At 40.6% G+C, this 21,012-nt stretch overlaps 1 protein-coding gene across 1 annotated transcript in view; it reads left to right on the forward strand.

Annotated features, from left to right (window-relative positions):
* Positions 1-21,012, forward strand: part of ASAH2 (N-acylsphingosine amidohydrolase 2) — a 73,475-nt gene that overhangs the window by 43,599 nt on the left and 8,864 nt on the right. The window contains exons 9-17 of the mRNA XM_029919510.1: positions 2,330-2,416; positions 4,582-4,686; positions 4,826-4,907; positions 10,276-10,391; positions 11,549-11,643; positions 13,176-13,215; positions 14,232-14,327; positions 16,634-16,729; positions 18,767-18,913. Coding sequence (XP_029775370.1) covers positions 2,330-2,416; positions 4,582-4,686; positions 4,826-4,907; positions 10,276-10,391; positions 11,549-11,643; positions 13,176-13,215; positions 14,232-14,327; positions 16,634-16,729; positions 18,767-18,913 — 864 coding nt within the window. The remainder of the gene's footprint in view (positions 1-2,329; positions 2,417-4,581; positions 4,687-4,825; positions 4,908-10,275; positions 10,392-11,548; positions 11,644-13,175; positions 13,216-14,231; positions 14,328-16,633; positions 16,730-18,766; positions 18,914-21,012) is intronic.

A 21,012-nucleotide genomic window follows, 5' to 3' on the forward strand; every position in this document is an offset into this window, starting at 1 on the left:
TCTCTCCAACTATTTTTCCCCCTTCCCCTCCCCCATGGTCCTCTGTTAAGTTTCTCCTGTTTCACTTATGAGTGAAAACATATGGTATCTATCCTTCTCTGCCTGACTTATTTCACTTAGCATGACTCCCTCTAGGTCCATCTATTTTGCTACAAATGGCCAGATTTCATTCTTTCTCATTGCCATGTAGTACTCCATTGTATATATATATATATACCACATCTTCTTGATCCACTCATCAGTTGATGGACATTTAGCCTCTTTCCTAAAAGGGAAGGGTGGGAAGGGGGTGATGGTCATGGTGGGGGGCACTTGTGGGGAGAAGCACTGGGTGTTATATGGAAACCGATTTGACAATAAGCTGGGATTTCTGACCAATCTTGGGCAAGGCCGCGGGAATTGTCGTGATCATCTTATACTTACCTCCGCTCGGAATTGGATCACCGACGGTAAAAGAAGGGATGACCTTTTGAACAAAATCGTGATTCACTTAAGAAACAGAAAGAGGGATTATGGAAACCAATTTGAAAATAAACTATTAAAAAAAAAGAAAAAAGAAACAGAAAGAGGGAAATGGGCAAATGTTGCCATATCTTTTGCTTTTCTGCAGCTTCTTTAAACAGATGTTTTTAAACTTTAGAAAGTAGCTTTAATTAATAAAAAGATGTTTACTTGTTAAAAATTCAAATGATGTTGAGAAGGTCAGAAAATTAAAAAAAAAAAGGCAATGAGGAGCCCTGAACTCCACAATTAGCCTTTTAAAAATTTGATGAAAAAAAAATGAAAAAAATTTCTATTTGTTTTAAATAAAATAAATAAAAATAAATAAAAATTTGATGAACATTAGCCTTTTCTGTGTACACAAATCAGGTCATACTGTGATGCTGATCTATAATTGCTTTCTTATTTCCAGTGAATATACTCTATTTTAAGTGTATTTATTTATTTTGAGAGAGAGAAAGTGAGAGGAGGCAGAGGAGGGTCAGAGAGAGGGAGAGAGAGAATCCCAAGCAGGCTTCATGCTCAGTACAAAACCCAACATGAGACTCGAACCCATAACCCTGGGGTCATGACCTGAGCCAAACTCAAGAGTCAGACACTTAACTGACTGAGCCCCCCTAGCGTCCCTCCAGTGAAGATACTTTAAAACATCATTTAAACGAATGCCATAGTTGTCAATCTGAAATACCATAAATTAGTTCACCAGTCCCCTTGTGGGGAGTATTTTCTTTCTTTGCCTCTTCTCTTCCTTCACACCCTTCTCTCCCTTCTTTTTCCTTCTGTCACATAAACATACTAGGGTCACGATGCATGTCAAACATATTTTCACGTGTGTATGAGTTTCACCTTAGGACAAATTCTTAAAAGTGAATTTGCAGTTCAAGAGAAAGCACAGCTCCCATGGGGTGCACATGAGTCCTGTCCCCCAGCCACAGCCCGTGAGGGACACTTTCCCCAACGCCTCCCTGATGCCTGGTTTTTCAAGTTCTCAGTCTTTGCCAACACAATATGCAGAGTTCCCTCTTTGAAGTTTAAATGTACATTTAATTATTCACAGGATTAGATATATGTTAATGTTGAATGGACATTTATATTTCTCTTTTGCAAATCACCTACTTCACCTGTGTTCCATTGTGCATCCAGTAGGAATGGGTTTTTTGCTTTTGCTTTTGCTTTTGCTTTTGCTTTTTCCTCCCAGGGTTATTGAGATGGAGTTGAGAGATAACATTGTGTAATTTTAAGGCGTACACGTGAGAGTTTTGATACCCATGTGGGATGTTTTTACCACAAATAAGAGAAAATGCAGCTCAATTGGGATGAGTCAAAGGTTATTAAGAAGGTATTCATCCACATTTTCTTTAAATACTTTTTAATTTTCAATGATAATACTTAAGTATCTGGTCAATCTCAAATTTTTCTGGTGTCAGAAGTGAAGGATACACTGACTGTTTTTCCAGAGGGTCATCTGTGCATTCCAATGTAACTTTGACTGAGTTTCTTTTTTTTTTTTTTTAATTTTTTTAATGTTTTATTTATTTTTGATACAGAGAGAGACAGAGCATGAGAGGGGGAGGGGCAGAGAGAGAAGGAGACACAGAATCCGAAGCAGGCTTCAGGCTCTGAGCTAGCCGTTAGCACAGAGCCCGACGCGGGGCTCGAACCCACGAACGTGAGATCATGACCTGAGCCAAAGCCGGAGGCTTAACCGACTGAGCCACCCAGGCGCCCCGACCGAGTTTCTGATTTGCTCAGACTCACTTATGATTTTGCATTCCTTAAAATAATTGCTTCTTTCACTAAGAGCCCGTCTTGTCTCCCTGTGTTGTAGCCTAGCATGTGCATCGCTATGGGACCTGGACACGACATGTTGAACAGCACGCAAATTATTGGAGAGATCATTTATCAGAGAGCAAAGGTCAGCAGCGGGCCTGGCTTCTTTTGCCTTCATTTAACCTTGTTCTTTCAAATCCATGCACGGCGCTCCTCACAGAGTCGGTAACAGGAAGGGACAGTAGGAGCTGGAGCTGTGCCCCGGAGTCTGGAAAAGCGCTGTCCCAGCAGCTAGGAAGACTGCTCCCCAAAGCACAGGAACGCCGCTCTGACTGCCCCTCTGACTTCCTAGAGGAAATACTTTTAAAACCAAGAAGGTGGGGGAAGGTGGGGGAAACATTCTGTTTAAGCCAGAGTGCTTGCCCCGATGGCCTCGTGGTGACAGATGGGGTCAGGATTCAGGTAACCCAGTGCCAGACATGGCCAGACTAATCCAAACCCACCCGCCACCTGGCCATGCTTGACTCCTTCAATGTCAAGGCAAAGCAGAGGCGTTCGCCCCTCACTCTGGCAGTTCAGATTCCAATGACTTCCTCGTCTTCAAGATGGCATAGACTATCCATCTTGTGTTTTCTTCTCTTTCCTTTTTAAAACCTTTTTTGATGAGGACAGAATCTGGTCTTCAGTGAGATTATGAGGAGTTGCTCTGTGCTTCTTCCTCTGCTGGACTGTGTCTTCCATTCCACCCCGCATCATATTTTGTGTCAGCTCCTATGGGGACAGATGTCAGATTTTTTTTTTAAGTTTTCTTGTTTATTTTGAGAGAGATAGAAAGTGCGAGTGGGGAAGGGGCTGAGACAGAGGGAGAGAATCCCAAGCAAGCTCTGCACTGTCAGCAGAGAGCCCAACATGGGGCTTGAACCCATGAACCGTGAAATGATGACGTGAGCCAATGTAAGATGTTTAATCGGCTGAGCCATCCAGGTGCCCCAGATGTCTGATTGAAAAGACAAAGGATGGTGCACCTGTGGGGCTCAGTTGGTTAAGTGTCCAACTTGGGCTCAGGTCATGATTTTAATGGTTTGTGAGTTCAAGCCCTGCATCAGTCTCTGTACTGACAGCTTAGAGCCTGGAGCCTGCTTCAGCTTCTGTGTCTCCCTCTCTTTCTTCCCTCCCCAACTTGTGCTATGTCTCTCTCTCTCTCAAAGACAAATAAACATTAAAAACAACAACAACAACAACAAAGGATGACCTCAGGCTGCAGTATCTCCCATAGTTAAGTCTCTCCCTTTGCATGGCTCGGTCATACCTTTGGTGCACGTACATGTGCCCATACACGTGCATACGTTTAAGTAAATATTTTACTCCAAGGGTCTTAAAATGTTTCTGGAGCTATTAAGGAAGAACAAAAGCACCTTTGAAAACATTAGACAGCAGCCTAATTGCTATAGTTCCTTTTTAATCATGATGGTATTATCAGTGGATTGTTCTCAATTAACAGTTTCCATTTAGGGTACACACCCGTGACACACTTGGTGTGACTGTTCTGGGCCTAGGAGTCGCAGGGATTTCTCTCACATTCTGGAATCTCTTCTCAGCAAGGCACACCTCTGCTCTTCGTCAGAAAGGCAGGCTACAGCTAGTGTTACTGGCGCTTACCTTCAGAGCCCCCACGTGGCTGTAGAATCAAGGATGGGGACAGAGTGGGGACAGTCAGGTGTCAAGCAAACGGGCATGTGTTGAGACAGGATTGGCCTACCGTGTCTGGTGCAGATCAGTACAAACTAACATTTCCAAACATGATGACTCCCACTTCCCCGCAAGGTTAAGAAAGCATCAATTCACCCTGCAGGAAAACAGCAGAACATTGAAGTGTGGGTGGTGAGTGGAGCAGATTAGGCCGGGCGTGATGTCTTTCCAGCTGTCCTTTGGCAGCAAGGGACATGCTCAGAGAATCCCTGAGGTTAAGCTCTGCTGGCAAAGGCAGTGATGGGCCCACCTACCCCTAATCTCAAGTTTTCTTGACTGTCTTTCAAGTGAGATTGAAGCCTTTTTGTGCCACAGGCTGCCTCACTAGAATTTCGTGTTTGTGGGGAGTAGACACAGGTGAGTGGGCTCAGGGCCCCCATGAGTCTGGGAAGCAACTGGACTTGGCAGAGAGACCCACATGGGTAGTGGACATGTCTAAACAGTTAGCAAACCAAAGCTTGGCTGAGAGATGCTTTTCCAAATTCGGGCTGATGGGGTACAATCGGCACTATTCATTTTAGCTCTTCTGGTTGTAACAGCGAGCCTGTGTGGGTTTTCTAGGAATTGTATGCCTCCACCTCCCAGGAGGTCACGGGGCCACTGGCGGCGGCTCATCAGTGGGTGAATATGTCCAACGTCACCGTCTGGCTCAACTCCACACACACAGTAAGTGTTGCTGAGCCAACACTGATTATGGCATGGGGGGAAAGCTCTGGGCCGATCTCATTACTTATGGAAGTTTGACTTCTGTTTCTCGTTTTGTTTACTTTTTATCTTTGTGTTGTTTTAAAAATCTTCCTTTTAGGCAAAAACGTGTAAACCGGCACTGGGCTACAGTTTTGCGGCTGGCACAATTGACGGGTTTGGGAGCTTCAACTTCACGCAGGGTGAGGTGCCCCTCTGATGCCATCTGGGGTTCCAGGGTCTGAAGCTTCAGGGCTCTGAAGGGTTTCGTTGGTGCCAATACATTTGTTATTTTTTACTCCCAGGTGTGCACAATTTCTAGGTGTGTGCATTTAATGTTTATTGTTGAAAGAGAGAGACAGAGTGTGTGAGTGTGAGCAGGGAAAGGGCAGAGTAAGAGGGAAAAGCAGAATCTGAAGCAGGTTCCAGGCTCTGAGCTGTCAGCATAAAGCCTGATGCAGGGCTTGAACCCACAAATCGTGAGATCATGACCTGAGCTGAAGTTGCAGGCTTAGCTGACTGAGCCACCCCTGGGGTTTTTAATGGGACTGGAGCCAGGGTGGGGTTGGGAGGAACACATACCGGGATTGTCTTTGTACTTTCAACAACATGAGTTCACTCTGCTATCTATCTGCTTATTACTGCCTCTTTCTCTGGGTCCTTTATTGAAACACAAAGTCCTCAAGGCAGAGGCATTCAGGAGCCCACACATGTGGTGTCAATTTTGTTCCTGTATTTCCACACATTTATAACTGATTATTATAGGTTTCATACTTTTGTCCTTATCATCTCTGTAATATAACATGCACTGTAAAGTAGAGAAAGTGGAAAAATGGATGAGTATCACCTATAGGGAATATTGGCTACTTCCATTCTTGCCTTTTATATGTGTAGATTCTGGAACCAGTAATTAACAAATTAATGAATACAGTTGACATATTTATTATTTCCTGTTTGATTTCTTCTTCGACCCATTAGTTGTTCAGGAGTGTGTTTAATCTCCTCATATTTGTGAATTTTCCAGTTCTCTTTTTTGATTTCTGGTTTCAGTAGAAAAGATGGCTGTATGATTTCAGTCTTCTAAATTTGCTAAGACTTGTTTTGTTACCTAACATATGATCCATTCTGGAGAGTGTCATGTGCACTTGAGAAGAATATGTATTCTGCTGCTGTTGGATGAAATGTTCTGTATGTCTGTTGGGTCCATTTGGTTTAAGGTGTTGTTCAAGCCCAATGTTTCATTGTTGATTTTTTTTATCAGGATGATCTGTTTATTGTTGAAAGTGGGGAAAAATAAAAAAGAATTGCTTCTCTACTATTACTGTAATGTTCATTTCTCTCTTCATCTTTGTTTTATATATTTAGGTGCTCCAATATTGAGCACATAAATATTTATAATTGTTGTATCATCTTGATGAATTATCCCTTTATCATTATATGATGACCTTCTTTGCCTCTTGTTACAGTTTTGCATTTAATATCTGTTTTGTCTGATGTGAGCAGGCTCCTACTCACTTTTGGTTTCTATTTTCATGGAATATATTTTCCCATTCCTTCACTTTGAGTCTATATGTGTTCTTTTTTTTTTAAGTCTATGTGTGTTTACTTTATTTTTAATGTTTATTTATTTTTGAGAGAGAGAGAGAAAGATAGAGAGAGACAGAGCATGAACAGAGGAGAGGCAGAGAGAGAGGGAGAAATGGAATCTGAAGTAGGCTCCAGACTCTGAGCTGCCAGCACAGAGCCCAATGTAGGGCTCAGACCCACAAACTGTGAGATCATGACCTAAGCCAAAGTCAAATGCTCAACAGACTGAGCCATCCAGACGCTCAAAGCCTATATGTGTGTTCTTAAAGCTAAAGTGAGACTCTTACAGTTGGGTAGACTGTGTATAGTTAGGTCTTTTTTCCCCCCATTCAATCACTCTGTACCTTCTGTGTGGAGAATTTAATCCATTTACATTTAGAGTAATTACTTGAAGTTAAGGACTTATTAATGCCATCTTACTCATTGTTTCCTGGCTGTTTTGTAGAACCCTTGTTCCTTTCTTTGTTTCTATGATTTGATGCTTTTCAGCAATGGCATGCTTTGGTTCTTTTATGTCTTGCATATCTACTATAGGTATTTGCTTTCTGGTTACCATGAGGTTTACACAAAACAGTCTATCATTATAACAATCTAGTTTAAGTTGTCAATTTAACTTTGATTGCATACAACAACTACCCTTTTCTTCTCTTCCCAGATTTTATGTTTTTGATGTCACAATTTGCATCTTTTTGTATTGTGTGCCCATTAACAAGTTATTGTTGCCTTAGTTATTTTTAATACTTTTGTCTTTTAACCTTCATACCAGAGTTCAGTGATTTATACACTTTCATTATAGAATTAGAGTACTCTTAATTTGATTATCTACTCACCTTTACCAGGGAGTTTTATACTATCATATCTTTTGTGTGCTAATAGCATCATTGTATTTTAGTTTGGAAAAGCTCCCATTAGCATTTTGTGTTCCATAGTTCATGTAGGCTTCCTTCAGTCTTCTTAATTGTTTTTCCTCCTCTATTAGATAATTTCAAATGACTTGTCTTTGAATTGATGGACTATTTCTTCTCCTTGACCAGATCTGCTGTTGATGAGCTCTGGTTTATTGTCATTTTAGTCACTGTATCTTCAGCTCCAGATTTCTGTTTGTGTTTTTTTAATGATTTTTGTCCCTCTGTTGAACTTCTCATTTTATTTATATGAAATTTTTCTGATTTTGTTAAGTTGTCTAACTATGTTCTCTTATAGCTTATTGAGCTTTCTTAAAAAATTATTTTGAATTATTTGGCTTTTCATAGATCTCCATTTCTTTGGGATCAGTTATTGGAAAATTATTGTGTTCCATCAGTGGTGTCATGTTTGCTTGATTTTTATGGTTTCCTTGATTTTTTTGTGTATTTGCTAGAGCAGTCATCTCTTTTAGACTTTGCTGACTGGTTGTGGGGGGGCGGGAGACCTTTGCCCATGGGTGTGTGCAGGGACATTGGATGGGTTAGCTGTGGCAGTTCCACATCCAGGGCGGGCCTACTAGCATGTTCTCCACATAGATCTCTCAGCTTAGGTCAGCGCGGGTGAAGATAGCATGGGTTCTTAAAAGCCAAGGCTCTGGGTGTCTGCAGCTGCCATCAATGCTCTTGGGATCTTGAGGCTTTACTGAAATCCTCCTGATATTTCCCCCCCACTCAGAGAATGTTATGGCTGAGTGGATCTCTCTGGGGGCTAGGTTTGACTTTCAAGTGCCCTCATAGGAGTGGTGGCACTGATGGCTGATGCATGAATGCCCACGGAACAGTGACAGTCCTGAGATCTGGAGCATAGGTGCTCACTGAGCAAGGAAAGCTCCAGGGTTCAGGGCACTGGCTTCCCTGTAATGGTAGTGGCTCTGTGCCTGACATGTGGGTAACTGTAGAACAGCCATGGGACTGGGGATTGGAGTGCATGTGCTTGCAGGGGACAGTGGCTCTGAGGTCCAGGGTGGCCTGCAGTGGTGGTGGCCCCAGTGCCTGAGCTTCAGGTACACACAGAGCAGCTGCAGACCCAGGGTCTGGAGCACAGGTGCACGTAGTGCTGCCACAGAGTTAGGTTCTGAAGCAGGTGTGGATGGAGCAGGTGCAACTGTGTGTCAGGGGCACACGTGGAGCTGGGAGTGGGGTCTGACAAACCTGGTCCCAGGGTGATGTAGTAGCAGCTCCTTATGGCTGAGGAAGAGTGCATCTCTCTCCCTAGGGGAGGGGCGTCCGTGATGGCCATTGGTTACTTCAGTCACAAAAGCCGCCAATGTCCTCTGTGGAGCAGGCTGCTTGGGTCTGTGCCAGTGAAGACTCCAGGGTCCTTTACTGTAAGAACTTCCAGCAGCCTGTCTTGGGGGCTGGTGAGTGGCAAGCCCTGCTGGGGGCCTCCGTGGAGCAGACCACTGGGCACTCTGAGGACACCTGCTATATGGCCGATACTGAGTCTTTATGCTTCTTCTTTGTTCCTGGCGGTTCCAGCTCAGGTCATTCCTTCCAGTGACCCTTTGTGGGCAGTTATTCCATTTTTGGCTCCATTGGCTCTTAAGTGGCCTCTTGAGACCTCCTGGGACTATTTCCACTTATGACTAGCTAATCGTTGTCTTCTGTGGGGAGACAAATGCTCCTATTTTCTACTTTGCCTTCTTGCCATGTCACTATCCTCTTTTTTCTTCATTTGGGCATTTAAAGCTGTACATTTCCCTCCAAGCACTTCTTTCACTGCATTTGGTAAGTGCTGTCTTTATTGGAAAGATTTCCATTTGTTGGACAACATTTTCATATTTTCCTTTAATGTCTTCCTTGACCACTATCGATGTATGATTGTGTTTGCTTAATTTCCACATATTTGGGAGTTTCCCCAATTTTCTTATTATTTATTCCTAATCTCATTACACTGTGGTTGTAAAACATACTTTGTATTATTTATCCCTTTGAGGTTCACTGGCATTTGTTTCACGGGCAGCCTGTAGTTGGTCCTAGATGATGTTCTGTGTGCACTTGCACGGAGTGTCTGTTATGTTCTTGTTGTGTGGATGGAGGACCTGGTAGGTCCACTTGGCTCCTAGTGCTGCTCATGTTTTCTGTTGTTCATTTTCTGACTCATTGTCCCATCTATTACTGAAAGTGGGGTTATAATTTTTTTAATGTTTATTTATTTTTGAGAGAGATAGTGTCAGTGGGGAGGGGCAGAGAGAGAGGGAGACACAGAATCTGAAGGAGGCTCCAGGCTCTGAGCTGTCAGCACAGAGCCCAATGCAGGGCTCAAACCCATAACCAGGAGATCATGACCTGAGCAGAAGTTGGACACTGAACCAACTGAGCCATATTATTGAGAGGGGGGGTATTAAAGCTCCAACTATTATTGGTTGTCTCTTTCTCCCTCCATTTCTGTCAGTTTTGTTTCATATATTTTTGTACTCTGTTAATAGGTCCATATATGTTTATAATTGTATTTTCCAAATGAAATATAGATTCGAAGTTCATAGATTTCAGAGTTAACATAACTTTTCCCCAGATTGTTGCTTTTATGTGTGATTTTTTTTTACTGTGTGTGCGTGTGCGTGCGTGTGTGCATGTGTGTGTGTGCACATATAGATAATTAAGTGGGGGGTTAAGAGAGGCCCTCTCTGTCGACCACAAGCCAATCAGTACTTCAAGTTAGAGGTGACATTTTTTGTTTCTACAATGGGAAAAAACTGTTCATAGTTCATAGATCTATAATTAATTATATCATTTTGTTTTTATTTGCAACATGAGGAGGAGCAATGGAAACAAAACCTTAAGGATATTCAACAAAGTACATTCTTTTATCCTGTTGGCCACACTGAGGATCTAATTAAACAATGACTCCTATTTTAGGAAGCACAGGAAATTTTGCCTTTTCTCTTATCAAACTGTTTGGAATTATTGGACAACAACCTTAATAATATCTTTTTAATAAAGGTATTGTTCTGCATTTGTCAAAGTGATGACATTTTTCAGAGCAATTGAATCAAATTGGTCTTAATATTCCCAATAGGGACAACAGTAGGGGATCCATTTTGGGAAATTCTTCGAGATCAGATCCTGGGCAAGCCATCTGAAGAAATCAAAAACTGTCATAAACCAAAGCCAATCCTTATTCACACTGGAGAGGTAACATGTTTTGATTATGATGGCAAAATTAGCATATTGTTATTTTAAAACTTCTGAATTGTCAGAGACAAATGATAGATCTTTATTGAAATGGTGGTTCTTATTCAGATATCCCCACATCAAATTTTTAATATTAAAATATGTATATTAAGAATCACACTCTAAGGACTAAGGGCATGATTATTAAATATTGTGACTTAGAATTTATGATAAATAACTAAGACGGTTAAAACAGTGGAAAAGGAAGAATTAGGTAAACATGTATCTTATTTAGGATTCTTTTTTTAATAATAGTTTATTGTCAAATTGGTTTCCATATAACACCCAGTGCTTCGCCCCACAAGTGCCCCCCACTATGACCATTGATGTTGACTCCAGAAAGGAGTTCATTCTGCAGGAGTTCTCTGCAGAGAAAGATATCTCAGGTCCTGTAAAAAAAAAAAAAAAAAAAAGGACAGGTTCATGTCTCCGTTTTCTCACAATTCAGGCAACATTTTTAACTAAATCAATATTCTTTTAATACTGCCTTGGACCATGGATTTTTACATTCTAATTGTCAAAACTTCATGCTTGTGTTCATAATATAAATTGTTGATATAGGAAAAAATTTTAAATAGAGTTTCCCCCCCTAATATTCAATTAGAAATCTTCAGCAAGAAGAAAGAGAGGAAAGGAAGGGATAGAGGGAGAGCTTCTACACTAATCTGACTATGGAAAAGGAGAGAGTATCTTGGAAACATGTGGAGAGGAAGGCAAGACTTGGTAACTGGACTAAAAAGGGGAGTCATTAAGTTAATCATTAATCATTAAGCTGTTCCCATGGTGGTAGAATTACTTATTCATCTTGCACAGTCCTGTTTGGTTACCTGTTACACATTGTGATCCTAATGCCAGGTCCACCAGAAACTTCACTGATGAGAAAGTAAGTTCAGCTTAATGGGGCATCGGCATTTGAGATCCATGTATTACACCCGGATAGAATATTGAATGCTACCTCATTAATTAGAAATAAAATCTATGCTAGTAGGAGACACACCAAAACCAGCTGGAAACATTTAAAATTCTGTAATAAAGGAAACTCTGTGAGCATCATCTCTCTCTTGACCATAGAAAGGACAGTATCCTTTTAACACATTTTTCATGTTTTGGGTTCTTAGCTGACAAAACCGCATCCGTGGCACCCAGAAATTGTTGATGTTCAGATGATCACTGTTGGGTCCGTGGCCATAATTGCCATCCCTGGGGAGTTTACGTAAGTTTTCTTTGTTACTTTGTAGTCAAAACTGTAATTATTGTGTATGTGTTTGTGTTGCAATCACTTCTTCTCATTGGAGATAATTCTGTACTGGCTCCTTTGTATCTCCCTCTTTGGGTGGGCCTCTGAAGAATAATAACTCTTTCTGTGTGTATCACTAGGGGGTAAATTGTAGCAAACATAAATATTTGAAAACTTATCGTTCCAAATTGACATGATGTGATGCATTATTAGAAAGACTTTAAATTGTATCAAAATACAAGTACTTGAAACAATCAGTTGAAGTATTAGAAGCTGGAAAGATTGTTTTGAATGTGCTCTTCATGCAGTCTTTCCTGTCTTAATAAGTAGCAAGTGTATATCTTTCCAGTTGGTCAGGCCCCAAAACTGAGTCATCCCTGAATTCTCTTTTGTCAATTTCCCCACTTTCCATCTTGCAGCAAATTCTGCACCATCCACCCAACAGTTTCTATCACTCCCTCTCTAGTCTGAGCCACCATAATCTCTCCCCGAGATTACCACAATAATTACCTGTCTCAACGTTTTCCTTTCTCTCTTACTCATCTATAGCCTTTTCTCAATACTACAGCCAGAGAAAACCCTTTAAAACACAACTTAAATCATGTCAGGGCTCAAACCCACTGGAGGGTTCTCATCTCACTCCAGGTAATTTCTTAAACCCTTACAATATCCTACAGGGTCCTGTGTGATTTTTCCCTCTGCAACCTCTCTGATTTCATACCCTTCTCTCTCTCACTCACCCCTCTTTCTGCCACCTTGGCTTCATTTCTCAGACCATCAAGCATGCTCTTGTCTTAGGGCTTATAAACTTAAGGTTCCTTCTGCCTGAAACCCTGACCCTCCTTTTATCCCCATGACCGACTCTGTTATTCCTTCAGTTCTTTGTTCATACCTCTAGAGAGGCCAATCCTACTGAGCCCACATCTGTCCTCAGCCACCACCACCACCATGTCCCCACAGCATGAGGAGCAGCCCCATTGTTACAAGGACCACCGCCATCGCCCTTTCACCCTTACTCTGCTTTATGGTCCCTGTAGCAATTATTGCCATTCTACTTCTTTTATTTTCTTGTTGACCTTGAATCCTTAGCACTTAGAAGGGGGCCACTTATGGAGCAGATGCTGTATTTTATTAAGGATTGAAGGAATGAAATGATACATTCTTTGTAGGCAGGAGCACATACACTCTCGATTTGCCTCAGTTCTTGCCAACATCAAATGCACAGTATGTTTTTGTTGAATCAACGAATGCACAATGATTGTAGTCTTTGCCAGTGATATTCACTGATGCCCTTTTCCTCCTTCAAGTCGTCTGTTTTCAGTTGAAGACAGGACAGCTAGGAAAAAGGAACTCAACTTTAGTTCTGCCTCTTCATAGAGCTTGTACGCCCCTTACCACATTGTATTATGAGCCAGGATCACATTTGTCTTTCACTGCAAGTTTTTCTGTGTTCTTCACATGCATTCGGAGTTGGGAAGCACTTAGATAATTCTGTTTTCTTGACTCAGGACCATGTCTGGACGAAGACTTCGAGAGGCAGTGCAAGCAGTAAGTTAAGAACGAAATGAAATATGTATGCATTTATATTTGAGGAAGAGAAAATAATTCCCTAATCCTATGATCTGATACCTTTTAAATTAATCATTGCTAAGATGCCTAGAGTTTCATACTACTTGGAAGTAATGAGGGGCGCCTGGGTGGCTCAGTCAGTTGAGCCTCCAGCTTCAGCTCAGGTCATGATCTCACGGTTCATGGGGTTGAGCCCCACACTGGGCTCTGTGCTGACAGTTAGCTCAGAGCCTGGAGCCTCTCTTCGGATTCTGTGTTTCCCTCTCTCTCTGACCCTCTCCTGCTCATGCTGTCTCTCTCTCTCTCAAAAATAAATAAAACATTAAAAAAATAAAATGCATAGATGCATAGAGATGAATATGAAACATTAGTGGTATAAAAATAAGCTTAAAAATGATAAGGAAACTATAATCTGGTTTAAATATTTTATTAATATATATAATACATGTTCATATTTATTGATATATATTAATAATTTAAAAATTGATAATGGTTTTATCGATTAAATAGTAAATAACCCTCTGTACCTTAATATTTTGAAGTCCTGTCTAAATAAAATCTAATCCATGTTAGGAATTCTGTATTTTATCTGTATTTGTAATTTTCTTCCTATTCAGCAAGTATTGTAGATGGTTCTAAAATGACGTAGTCATACTTGGATCTAGAAATAACCACTATGGTTAGCAGTATCCTCCTATTACACTTGTTTAGGAAATGGATTTAGTGTCTGTTTTAGTAACAAGATTCTGTATCTGCAAATTTAATCACTGAAATGTTCATAGATCCACTGACTTGCCCAACTGTAGTGCAGTTACGGCTCTCTTTTCCCCAAGGCCTCGCTGGTCCTTGTGCATTCCCAAGCAGTTTTGATTATTAGGAATGATGTTAAGAGAGACTTTTTACACTGAGTCACAATGTGTGTTAAGTATAACTGGGCTGAGAGCATACACTACAATGGAGAGTAATTTTACTGGACGCTACCTTTCCCCCACCAGGAATTTGCCACCTATGGGATGCAGAATATGACCGCTGTTATTTCAGGCCTGTGCAATGTGTATACACATTACATTACCACCTTTGAAGAATACCAGGTAAAGTAAGCAAGTTCTCGTCATTCCAATGAACTATACTATACTTTCGTCAAGACTGTTGTGTCAAATGCAGGCTTTCTTTCTAGACTTCCTTAAAGATGTTTTTGAGAGGTGATTTTGTTTGGGGACAGTGAGAGAAGCATAAGCCAGAGGTTGTCTTTGGGAGTTTGCCCTTTCCAAGTTCAAGTCAGAACCCTGGTCTCACTGACCTCCACTTTTTCTGAAAGAAGTTATTTTGTTGGGGGCTTTGGTAATAAACATGGGTACTGGCGTTTCTTGGCAGTGCATGTGGTGGGATTCAGTCTGCTCCTTGACAAATGTCCAGTGATGGCAGCAAGGGACTCTGCCCCATACCCTCTGCTGACTTTCCTGAAAGCCCTTGCCTTCTAGGAAATCCTGTTGAATAAAGATTCCTAACTGGGTTCACTTGGGTGAGAATCATTTTCATTTATCCAGCGTTTCATTTCTCTATAACTGTTAACTTAGAATTTCCTTCCATTATGAATGTAGGCATCAAATGATTATAATGCTAGCAGTGCCTCTGACTTTTTCATTGATAAGGAACACAGATACTTTTTGTATCACATAAAGTTTTTGCAGATTTGGCAATATTTCACTCTTATGGCTATTTTAAGATCACAGTAGTTATTAGATCTGCTACTAGATCTTATTACTAGTCAAGAATCACAAACATTTCTTGTTATTCAATGAGGAAGAACAAACATTATGCTATCAAATAATGGTTTATTAATGTTTGACTAATATATTTCAGTCTAATTGATTTTCTTTGTCAACCATGTATTTTATTTTATACATTTAGAAACATTTACTCTGAGAGGGGCCCATAGGCCTCAACAGATGGCCAAAGGAATCGAAGGGCACAAATAAGGTTAGGAACCTCTACTAGCTTCTCTTAGGGACATGCTCCTGTAAGGATTAATATTAATTAATTTATTCACCAATTCATTCCACAGATACGTGTTGTGACAGATACTGTACTAGCCATTATCTGAGCCTAACAATAAGTAAAAACCTGCCCCTACCATCAAGATTACTAGGATTTATGGTCTAGTGAAAGAAAAGAGCAGTTAATTTCATTTCTGTAAAAGGGATCCACAGAGTGATATGAAAACAAAGAGGAAGTGCATTAGTCTATTTTGGGTATTTGAGGAATGGAGTCCGGTGGATTTTTTGGGAGATGTAGCATCTGTGTGAGTTCTTGAGACTGAGTAAGGACTGGTTAGGCAAATAAAAGTGAAGGAGGTGGTCCATACTGAGGAAGCTATGCATGCAAAGTCTGAGGGGCACCGAGTTAATACATTTGTGAGGCCACAGTCATTTGAGGGTAGTGAGACAGGGACTAGTTGGTGGAGAAGCATGGGTTGATGGAGCATCTTTTATGCTCTGCCACAGAAATTTACATCAATAAGGAAGGTTTTAGAAAACTGCAGTAGAATTAATTCCAAGGGAGGAGTGTTCTGATCAAATCTGTGATCTAGAAAGGTCACTAGGATGGCAGTGTAGAAAATTCAATTGGAAGATTAAGTGTGGAGGCAGAGAACTGATTAGGAAGCAGTAGTTACAATCTGGGTGAGAGCCAAGAGTTGGGCCACAATAAAATCAGGAGAGACAGAAAAAAAAAAAGAGAGTTCAAGGGATTCCAGGTAATGGTAGCTTGGGAACTTATAGGATATAGGATGAGGGAGAGAGAGGAGTTGAAGATGGTGGGGGAGGGGGCATTCACTGAGATGAAGACTGTTGCGGGGAGAGGGGCTATATTTGGAGTGATGGATCCACTTTTGATTTGATGAGTCTGAGGTTCCTGTAGAAAAACCAAAGGCTTGCAGCTCAGCTGAAGGAGAGGAAATGTATCTGGCTCTACTTTATAGTTCCATGATGGTTAAATGTCATTCTCCGGTGGGCACCATCACTACCCATTGTCTCCGGGAGTTCCTGAGGTTCTCATTTTCCCCCTTCTGCTATGCTCCTTGAGGGCAAACATATAACAAATACTTAAAATAGACCTAAGCCTAGGAGCCATTCTCCTCTTTAAGAGTAGGTGGACTGGTCATCCAAATACCGTAAGCCAAGAGAAGCCACTGCTTTTAACAAGTAGTGGATGGGAGCCATTTACTTTAGCTGGTGTGTAGAAAGGTCGACTTTCCTTTGTCATGATTAAATCTTAGATTTAGGCCAGTTTGAATTATGCGAGCTGTCCAATATCACCCCTCACCAAAGATGTGTGACCTCTGTAAATGGATCGAGATATGTAGAATGGTATAAAACTCAGCCCTGCCCCCCTGCAGGCTCAGCGGTACGAGGCAGCCTCTACAATTTATGGACCACATACTCTGTCTGCCTACATCCAGCTCTTCAAAGCCCTTGCTAAGGCCATTGCTACGGTAACCAAAACTCATATGCATGTGCGCGCTTGTGCATGTGTGTGTGCGTGTGTGTGTCTCAGGGGTGGGGAGAGCAGAGGGAAGCCAAAGAAAACCTTAGCTGCACATGTTCAGTTTTTAAAAAAACTTTATATTTAAAAAGTTTGTAATTATGAGGTATCTCTAAGGAATGAAACTGACAGCAAATTCAGATTCAGTTAATATCTTTTGGTGGTGATTGGTTTGAACATGTATATAATCTCATGCTATTCTCATGATTGTCATGGGAATATGACAGTATTCCCCCCACCCCGGCCGCTTTCCAGATAAGCACATTGGTTTGGAGGTAAGAACTTATCAGGCTTACTCTAACTGTAGCTGGGAGTTGAACCAATGTTCTCGAATCCCAGCCATTGTCCTTCCAATAACTTCATGAGTTGAGTGAGTCATTCCTTCTGAGACGCCCATTTTCCATATTGTAGCATCTCTGAAATTGGGATGCACCTTCTGATCAGAGGAATCTTATGATTAAAATTGGTAGCATGTTTTTACTTTCTTGGTAGTTCAAAAACAGTAGTTGCTATAATCAATAGAGGCTTAGATGTGATGAAATACAGCAAGTATCTTGGAATGTGCATATACAACGCACGTACCTAGAGCATCTAACAAGTTTCCTTGGAAGAACTCCACTTGTGGACATCTTCCTTTGGGATGCAGTTATTAATGAAGCTGATTATGCTGTCAGAAAATTACTCAACAAGCAGGATAAAGGGCATAAAATAAAAAACAGATCTTTCTATGATACCATATATGCCCCAATAAAGGCTGAGAAAGAATTAGGGCATAGCACAGCTAATAAATCCTTTTCAAAGAAAGAGTTGGTCATAGCAAGTTGAAACAATGAAATAGCTGTTTCTGTGGGTCAAAAAGCTGAATATTGGCAATTCCATATGCCTCCACCTAATCGCTGTGTGAATGTTTCAGTACAAGGTATTTACTTAGGGTCTATTACCCCATATTGTATTATTGTAACACTCCTTCAATTTCAGGTCTGGTACTTCTTTTTCAAAGTAGAACTCCTTTGATGTTCATCATAAAGGCTGTTACAGAATATTCAGATGATACAGCAAAGTAGAAACCCCCAACCCACCCTGAGAGATGGCCTCTGTCTTCACTTTCATTACAACTGCACACCTACAGTTCTTCCCATGGAGATAGTGTCAAGTTTTATAGTGATACTTAGGAAGAAAGTGTGGTTCGTTTTGTAGAAATTTGTGTCACAGTTGATTTTATGGGTCTGTATCTAAGATTAGCTGTGTGATCTTGAAAAAGAATACTGAGTATCTCCAACCTGATTTTCCCATCTGCAAAATGGGAATGCCAATAAACAGATGTTACGGCCACTGAAAAAGATTAAATATATAAGTGAGGATTAGAGTACATTATGAAGGACTACTAAAAATTTGAGATCAACATTGCGATGACTCTACTAAAAGTGACAAATGTGGAAAACAGATTAAACCAGTCAGGATCTATGCTGATCTTAACTTCTTAGTTAAAAGAGTGTTTATTATATTTTTTAATTAGCACAGAGAAGGGTCTAGGAAAGAAAAGAAAACTTGGTACTGACTCTGGTAAGAGAGGTACAACACTTTTTTAAAAATTAAAAGAACTTACCAAGTATTCGGCTCCTATCCAAAGTCACACACTTAAAAAATGGCTGTCCCGGAATCTAACCCTGAGTAGTGCTTACGCTCTGATCACTGAACTATACTGCCTTGGTGGCGGGGGTGGGGGGTGGGGGATGGTGGTGGTGGTGGTGAAAGTGTTGCCTATGACCCAAATTTTCCTCTAGCAACAAACATTCAAATTGTGGACATCTAGACTCACATCTTAGCAAAGTTTCCACATATCTTGTTAAAGCTGTTAGCTGTTGGAGTGAGGATATGTATGTGTAGGTGTTTCCTTTAATGAAGCCATTTCTGGGAGGTGGGAGCCTGGGAAAAGGGGCTTTAACTTGACATTGTGTGCTCCTTAAGCAAATGCCCTCTGTTCTAGGACACAGTAGCCAACCTGAGCAGCGGTCCAGAGCCTCCATTTTTCAAACAACTAATAGCCTCATTAATTCCCAATATTGTGGATAGAGCACCACTAGGCAGAAATTTTGGGGATGTTCTGCAGCCTGTGAAATCTACATACAGAATGGTAAGGCTCACAAGGAGATCCGGAAGCCTGTGTCTGGGTAAGGGGCAAAGATACTATCTAATGTCACCATCTGCCTCTAATCATGATGTAGACTAGCTGTTAGCAATGATTTTGACAATTATTCTCGACTCTGCAGGGCCTCTGCAAACATCAGAATGGGTAAATATTTATTTTCCAGGTGGTCATTATGTAAAATCAGATTTCTCAGATCAAATTATTCTTTTCTTAAATTTTTCTTTTTCATTTTCTTAAATGGATGGTCATGGAACCATTTGTTGGAGCTAAGAAAAGTCTCTTAAATCAAGGGCAGGAAGAGCACATAGAAATGAAGCAGGACGGTACCACTACTATTTGATATTGATCTTGTGTCCTGCAACTTTGCTAAATTATTTTTTTGTTCCAATAGATTTTAGAGGATGTAGATTCCTTAGAAATTTCTAAATGTGGCATCATGTGATCTGTGAATGAAAACAGGCTTCTGTATTCCTTTTTGGACTTCTTTTCTGGATGCCTTTCATTTCTTTTCCTTATTGCACTGGCTGGAATCTCCAATACAATGTTGAATACAAGTTGGAAGACTGGGCATCATTATCTTGTTTCTAATTTTAGGAGAAAGAGTGTTTAGTCGTTAAGTATGATGTTTTCTTTATGATTTTTGTAGCTGCCTTCCTTCAAGTTGAGAAAGTTCCCTTGTGTGCCAAGTTTTTTTTTGTTTGTTTTTAATGAAGAATGGGGGTTGGATTTGTTTCAAGTGCTTTTCTTTCTTTTTTATGTTTTTACTTATTTTTGAGAGACAGAGAGACACAGAATCCAAAGCAGGCTCCAGGCTCTGAGCTAGCTGTCAGCACAGAGCCCGACACAGGGCTTGAACCCAGAAACTGTGAGATATGACCTGAGCCGATGCTGGCGCTTAACCGACTGAGCCACCGAGGCGCCCCTCAAATGCTTTTAATGTCTACTGAAGTGCCCATGAGGGATATTGTCTCTTATTCAATTCATATAGTGTATCTCATTTGGTGATTTTCAGATAATAAATAAGTACCCTTGAGAAATGGTGTATAATCCTTTCCATATGCTGTTGAATTCGGTTTGTTAATGTTTTGTTGAAGTTTTATACTCATGTCCATGAGGCATATTTGCTGTATTTTCATATGTTGTCTTTGCTGCCTTTGGTGTTAGGGGAACACTAGTCTCAAAGGATGAGGTAGGAAGGGCTTCCTCCCACATTTCCTTAAAGTGCCTGGAAAATAGTGGTATTATTTCTTCTTTAAATATTTGATCAGATTTTTCAGCAAAGCCACACAGACCTTGGCTTCTCTTTATGGCAAAATTTTTATTTACTAATTCAATTTCCTTACTTGTTATAAGGTTAATGAGATTTTCTATATTTTCTTGAATCAGTTATGTATCTTTCTCAGCATTTAATTTGTCTTGAGGAATCTGTATCTTTCTAAACATTTGGACCTTCCTAGGAATTTGCCTGTTTCATCTAAGTTGCCTACTTTGTTGGGATAAAGTTCATAATATGTTCTCAAAATCCTTTTAATTTCTGTAGGGTCATCAACAATGTCCAGATTTTGATAATTTCTTTCTTCAAAGAGCTAGCTTTGGGGTCCATTGCTTTTATCCATTATTTTTCTGTTTCATTTCATGGATCTTTGCTCTGCTGTTTTGTGGTCTTCTGGTTTTATTTTGCTCTTCTCATTTCTTAAGGTTGGAAATTTATGTTTTAGTGTACTTTTTAAAATTTCTGTGTTGATTTTTTTTAATGGTATATATTGTTAATTATTTTTCTAGTCATTGTTTTAGGGGCTTGAAAAGGAAAAAGAATGCTGATTCTCCTCTCCACACTCTGTGCTCAGTAGTTCTGACAGCAGATGCATAGATGTTCTCCCCACACCAAGCAATTCTTCAGTTCTCTGCAGCCATCACCTTGGTGTCCCACAATTCAGTTTAATTCTGACACTGTCTACGTGGGGTCGGCACATACTCCACAGGTTAAGGGCTCAGTTTCACAAGACTGTACCCTCCCCCAGCCCCTCACGCTTCAGATACCAACAGCGAATCCATGTTGTCACATAAGCTTCTGACCGATGGCT

The sequence above is a fragment of the Suricata suricatta genome, chromosome 2 (genome assembly GCF_006229205.1).
Source record: "Suricata suricatta isolate VVHF042 chromosome 2, meerkat_22Aug2017_6uvM2_HiC, whole genome shotgun sequence".
NCBI lineage: Eukaryota > Metazoa > Chordata > Mammalia > Carnivora > Herpestidae > Suricata > Suricata suricatta.